Consider the following 6,382-nt stretch of genomic DNA (forward strand, 5'->3'; position numbering starts at 1 on the left):
GTCAGTGAGATCAATATGAACCTAGAAACTAATGGGGATGTTGGAATTTCCCTCCTATGAGGGAAGCGCAGTGTGGAGCCAGAACACGATTGTATAGTTGAGTCACTTGCAGAAAAGCAGTGATCTATTTAATGGTATTTTCTCTACCCTTAATGAAAGGCACTGTTTTCAATATGGAATTTTCATGTTTAAACACAGTTTTAATTGACAAAATGTCATAGTAAATTAAATTTTGGTTCATTTGCTCTGTTTTTAGTAATATGAGAAAAGAAAAAGGAAAGCAACGATCAAGCATCATAAAATTCCAGAAATCTCATGAAATCCCTCATTAGCTTTCTAAATGTTAAATGTTTCAGAGAATTTAACACTCCAAATGAGATCTTGACATAAATTTTGAAGTGACAAAAAAAAAATCTTGTAACAGATATTTATCTTCTTGGGGCTTTTTAGTGCATTTATTTATTTTTGAAGGTACATTAATAAAAACATCAAATGCCAGTGCTTTGCAACAGTTTTGTTACTGTCTCTTTAAATACAACCCCCTCAATTACATTCAAAAAGCCAAGCTTTTCTGCTCATGTAGTGGCAGTGGGTTTGGAAAAGTTATAGCCTACACTGCTCCTGTTCAGAGGCATTGCCCAGCATCAGTCAGCAGTCAACAAGCAGCTGCTGCTGCATATAAACTATTAAAGGATAAAGAGAATGCCATTGTGGGCTGGAGGGAAGGAGTATCCAACTGAACAAAATGCCACATGTGCCAGCTGGTCTTTCCACGAGGAAAGACTCCACGGACAGCGCGGTTGAGGTGGATTTAAAGAGCGGAAATGGATCTTCCTGGAAACTTGGCTTATGGGGAAAGAAGCATAGGAGGAAGTAGAAATTAATTTGTTTGGCAAGTTATATGTGTATTTGCACATGTGCACATGTCCAGGTATAATTTTCTACTTATCTTAAAAGAGAAATGTAACAAAACTGAGGTAGAAATAATGGCGGGAACACTCCAGCCCAGGAGAGATTTCAAAAGCATAATGAAAATATATTGACCAAAAATGGAGCCAAAATGTGTGTGTGGGATAAATCCCCATAACTTTGAGGGTTTGAATGGGGTCATTTTTGTCTGCATTTGTTTGTGGGGGGTTGAAGGGGAGGTGTTTCTGTTTTTGGCGCTATTGACTGCGTTCTATAAGCAGCCCTGCAACCCCATAAGCTATATCCGTGAGCTAGAATGTCGCCATTCCCAACAGTTTTAACAAATAACTTCAAAACTACCACGACCACCACTTATGCAGTAAAAGGCAGTCATAGTTTTTAGGTAATATGCCTTTTAAAGTCCTAACAGATCTGGTGGCTGATTGTTTCCAGATGCTAACATAAACGGAGTAAGTGGCTTTCCTTCACCAGTGTTATCTTTTAAGAACCATATCACTTAATTATCAAGGAGCAATGTACTAAGAACTCTTATAGTTTACTGACATAAAGAGAATTATTCTGCTCTGGTTTGATTCCCAGATTGGTAAAAGAACCATTTTTTTTTTGAAGAAACCCTTCTATTTTCTACTTTAAACTGCAAAGATTCAGTCATATCACACTTCAGTATTTTCCTGGATACATTCAAAATAATTTTCCTTTCCATTTTCCAATTGTTGAGGTAAACATACATATTTAATATAAAGTAACATTGAAGTCTAGCCTATAACTCTCAGCAGTACATAGTGCTTTCAACACATTCCTTTGAGGTACTGTACAAATCACAATCACTTTCCTGAGTTTTTGCAGACAGAACATTAAAAGAAATGAACTGCAGAAATTAAGGTCCAGATTACCGTTACCCTGTTTTACCTGTTCTTAGCTTAATACCGCAGAACAGACAGGATTGAGGAATACTGTTGCTCTTAGAATGGCAAAAATCTGGTTCTCTGTCGCAACACAACCGTTCATCTCTTTAGTCCAATAATGTTTGAAGTTAAAGCTCTTTATATTAGCACATGCCACCAATGTAATTGTGAGGCAAACAAAAAAAAAAGCACCACTCCAGGCACTTGACAGCAACTAAATCTCGAGAACAGCAGAATGGAATCAACACACGGGGTTCACGTCTTTCTGAAATCAACCCACTTGCACCTTGCTCCTTGGCGAGTGGTGTCTGGCTTGAACAGAACTGAGCATCAACACACGCTTCCTGTCATCTGGGGCTTTGCAGATCAGCAGCTCTTGGTTGATGCACTTTTCCTCCAAGTCTACCCTGACTCTAAAGATGCAATGTAATTGTCATCTCCCCCAGTACCCTCTGCAATTTGAACACTACTGAAAAGGGGTTCTCTACCCTATGTAGCAGGTTTTGTGTGTGTGTGTGCCAACATTCATTACATTTAAAAAGAAAAAGAAAAGAAAAAAAAGAAAAATTATCACTGACTGCAACCGAACATTTTGTTCCATTCAACATATGTATCAAGCTCTTTTTGAGATATGCTAGGCTGAATCTTGCAGAAAGCATTTTCAAAGTCTTGATATGTAACTGGCCTCAATTGGCTGGGCATAATGGCTGAAAGGTCTGTCGCTGGCATGGCATGGAGTGGGCCCACTGCTGCTTCCTGACACAAATGAGCCACATCTAGTCCAGAGAAGCCTTCTGTGCGCTGGACAAGCAGTGCAAACTCCTTGTCATTGAGACAGTAATTGTGCTGTGAGAGCAGTTGTCCTATTATCTGGTGCCTCCCTGTGCTGTCAGGAAGCGGGATTAAAAGTCGTTTTATGAAGTACCTCCGAAGGGATTCATCTATTTCTTCTGGTTTACTGGTGGCGCAAATTACTACTATTTGGTCCTCAGCAGAAGTTAGTACAGTGTCCAGCTGCATAAGGAACTCGGTTCTCATCCTATTGACCGGACTGTGCTCTTCACTCACTTGAGAAGAGAGAAGCATGTCAATGTCACTAACAAAAATCACCGAGGGCTGGCGACACCTGGCCACGAGGAAGGAGGCATGGACGATTTTCTCTCCTTCCCCCAACCACTTGGTGACTAGACTGGAACCAGCAATTTTGAAAAACGTAGCCCCCAGCTGACTAGCTATGCATCTACCTAATAATGTTTTGCCTGTTCCCCGAGGCCCAAATAAAAGGATGCTCCGAGGTAGGGCAGTCAGTCCATTGAAAGCATCTGACCTCAACACGGGCCATAAAACCTCCTCTTTAATGACAGCCTTTACCAGGTCGAGGCCAGCGATGTCATTCCAGTCCACTGGAGGTCCTTGGTTGATAATCTCATTGGTTACAAGGTCAATGAGGTGGTGTCAGTATTCTTCAGTTGCTCGTCCACAGAGTGGTTGGATGAGGTAGCTGCACGGAGTCCCGGGCCTTGCATTGGGTGAGGGAGGAGCTGTCTGTGCTCGTCCCCATGCTCATTCATTACTGGGGATGTACTTCCCAAAGGATTCACTGGTTCTGGATCCCAAGGAATTTTTAGCAGTACTGTATGAAGGGGTGTCAAAGCCCTGCTGGACTGGCTGCTGAATTTCCTTTGCTGTTCAGAGGACATTAGCTGCTTTGTTGGCTTAAATGCTAAGGATGATGTTTCAGCACTTCTGTCAAAGCCATTCCCCCTGTTTGTGTTTGAAATGCTGTTGTCGGGCATTCTGTACATAGGACTCTGTGTAGATCTCTGTTGGCCATAGCTGTAATTTCCATAACTGGAGTCCATTCTCCTTGCCCTGCCATATAGAAGGCTTTCCGTTTGAGAGAACTTGCTGAACTGTTTGTCAGCCGAGGGGGCAATAGGTGTCAAACCATGACTCTGGTAGGTGTAGCCAGGTACAGTAGGGGGCAGAGGAGTAGGAGCAGGAATTCCTGAAGGCAGGTATGCTGAAGGAGGAGGTGCACCACCTGGGCTGTACCCAGGTCCCACAGAGGTTTGGGGAGGATAGCTAGCAGAGGGGTAGCTAAACTGGAGAGGTTAGAGGTCCCATTGTAGCCTGGAACCAGGGCTGGCGGTGGAGGAGGAGGGGTGGCGGTGGCTGTAAGAGGCCGGAGCTATGCAAAGGGGATGGATGAGGGGAAGGAAGTGCAGGTGCTGGCTGCTGTATGTAGAATGCAAATATGATCCATTGTATCCTGTGGCATATTCCTGAGATGGTAGCCCTGAATGAAGACTAGGTACCGTGTGACTTCCACAGGTACTGCTAGAGTAACTAGGTTCTGTCAGGTTGCTGGCCACCCCAGGAGAACTCCCTATACTGGCAGAGACATCTGCAGGAGGGAGAGCTGTACTTACACCAGCTTTGCTGGCGGTGATAACATCTGGAACACAGTTCATGGGATACACGCTTTCTGAGTTCAATGAAGGCTGCCAAGGTTCACTTTCATTCTTCCGACCATTCACCAACCCCGAAGGTGCATCCGTGTAGTTGCTGAGGACAGGCCGCTCAGCTGGGCCTTCAAGAATTCCAGAATACTTCTCTGCATATTTTTTTAACAGATTGGAGGCAGTCAAAGCAGATATGTCATCATTGGCCCAGGCATACTGATAGGTGCGCTGCAGATGACCACGGTAGGCTTCAACTTTGTGGGCAGGAGACCGAGTGGTCGAGGTGATGTCAAAGTGCTGTTCTGGCCACTGGGCATGCTCCGGCGTCCACTGCATCTTCAAGCCTATGGTTGTCAGAGAAAAATAAAGTTAGCAGTATGCTTAGATGTTCTTTAGACTCTTGAGAGCACCATGCAAATGCAATATTAAAAACAAAACAAAACAAAACAAAATTTAGTTACTCTTATCCTGTATCCAAGAATAATTTCACATTGATACTTTGACCTTCTAAAAGCTTTAGTGGTTTTATGTTACCTGTATATCTGTACAATTTAAAGCAGGCTAAAATTAAATTCAGCTTAAAAATAAACATGAATATCTTCATATATTACACACACCCCATAAAGAACCTAAAATGTGTTCATATTAAGCAATGTGTAAAATAGTCATTTTTTCACAAAAAGAAAAAAAGTGATTTGCATTATATACACGCATACACACCACCTTTTCCTGTCAAATTAAAATATATTCGTGGTGAGTTTAAAAATAAATATGCACAGATTTAAAATACCTAGAATGTGAATGTTATTAACATGTAAGATACCTAACTGCTCTGTCTTTTCATATCACAGTTTCTGTTTTATATTTTAACCAATATAAAAATATGAGACACAGCTGACAGATCCCATCTAGGATACCTCTCTTATTTGGTACTGAACACCTAGTTAGCACAGTATAATGCACCCTGCGCAGAACAATATGACACAGACCGAGCAGGTCATTCCATAATCCAACTCTCATCTAAAGTGGTCCACGACAGTTTCAAATCTGCTTCGTGGAGTGCAGCAAAGCAATCTCCCAGGCAGCGCTCCATCGCTTTCATCACACAAAGCCTACAACTCGGTATGAATTACAACTGGCTCCTTTCTGCTTTTCAGTTCTGTTGTTGAGTCTCTGGAAAAAAAAAACAAGCATCACTTGTCTGTCGGTCTTCTTGCGTGTTCTCTCTCTCTCTCTCTCTCCCCCTCTCTTTATTATTATTTTTCCCCTTTAGAGCCTCCAGGGTACTAAGAAAGGGGGAGGGGGTTGAGAGAAGAGGGAGAGAGAAGGGAAAGGGGGGGGAGATGAAAGAAGAAGGGAGGAGGGGGGGGGGGAGATGAAAAGAAGAAGGGGGAGGGGAGAGGGGAATGGAAGGACAAATGGAGAATGTACGCAATCTAACGCTTCAAAGTTCCATAGGAAACAATGCATGACATTAGTTATTAGAGGATAACTAGGTGACAAGATGATGTGGTTAACATTCTTTCATTGCTAGACTAATTGGTGAATAGGACTCTCTGTGATCCAGGCCAAAAAGCATTATTTTTTTCCCTCACTTAATTTATAGCTCTTAAAAGAATTGTAGAATCATCAATTTTTGGAAGTGGAAGTTTCCCTAGAGATCACTTAATCCACTTCTTCATTTTACAGATGAGGAAATTGAGGCCCAGAGTTGTTAAGTGACTTGCCAAAGGTCACATTGCTACTTAGTGGCAGAACCGGGGGCAATACCTATCTTCCAGACCAGTGTTCTTTCCACTATGGTGCATACATGCATGACAGGATTGTTGCATATTTGGGTACAGCTATATTAAACAGATTTCTTAATCTCTCTTGTATGACCAAAAATGGTTCTTGCAAACTGTATAGTGCCCTCCAGCATAGATTCCTTGATAAGGAGGAGGCCTAGTCTAATGAAGCATCTGTGGCACGAGCTCCCTTCTGAATTATTCCAGTCTATTTTGACAGCTCCTACCCCCTTCTTTTCTCCTCCCCAGCCCCTTTAGCCTCATTGCCTGACTCTGGCATCTGACATGGCCAGCT

The 6,382-nt window shown here is 42.5% G+C and overlaps 1 protein-coding gene across 1 annotated transcript; it reads right to left on the bottom strand.

Moving 5' to 3' along the window:
* Positions 1 to 254: 254 nt before the first annotated feature.
* FIGN (fidgetin, microtubule severing factor) lies at positions 255 to 5,365 on the bottom strand. Its single transcript, XM_036744574.1, is given in 10 exon segments — positions 255 to 3,289; positions 3,292 to 3,416; positions 3,418 to 3,481; positions 3,484 to 3,699; positions 3,702 to 3,760; positions 3,762 to 3,939; positions 3,942 to 3,999; positions 4,002 to 4,075; positions 4,078 to 4,644; positions 5,290 to 5,365. Coding segments are annotated over 10 exon segments (2,256 nt in total). The 5' UTR covers positions 5,321 to 5,365; the 3' UTR covers positions 255 to 2,405.
* Between the last annotated feature and the right edge of the window lie 1,017 nt (positions 5,366 to 6,382).

The sequence above is a fragment of the Trichosurus vulpecula genome, chromosome 2 (genome assembly GCF_011100635.1).
Source record: "Trichosurus vulpecula isolate mTriVul1 chromosome 2, mTriVul1.pri, whole genome shotgun sequence".
Lineage (NCBI taxonomy): Eukaryota > Metazoa > Chordata > Mammalia > Diprotodontia > Phalangeridae > Trichosurus > Trichosurus vulpecula.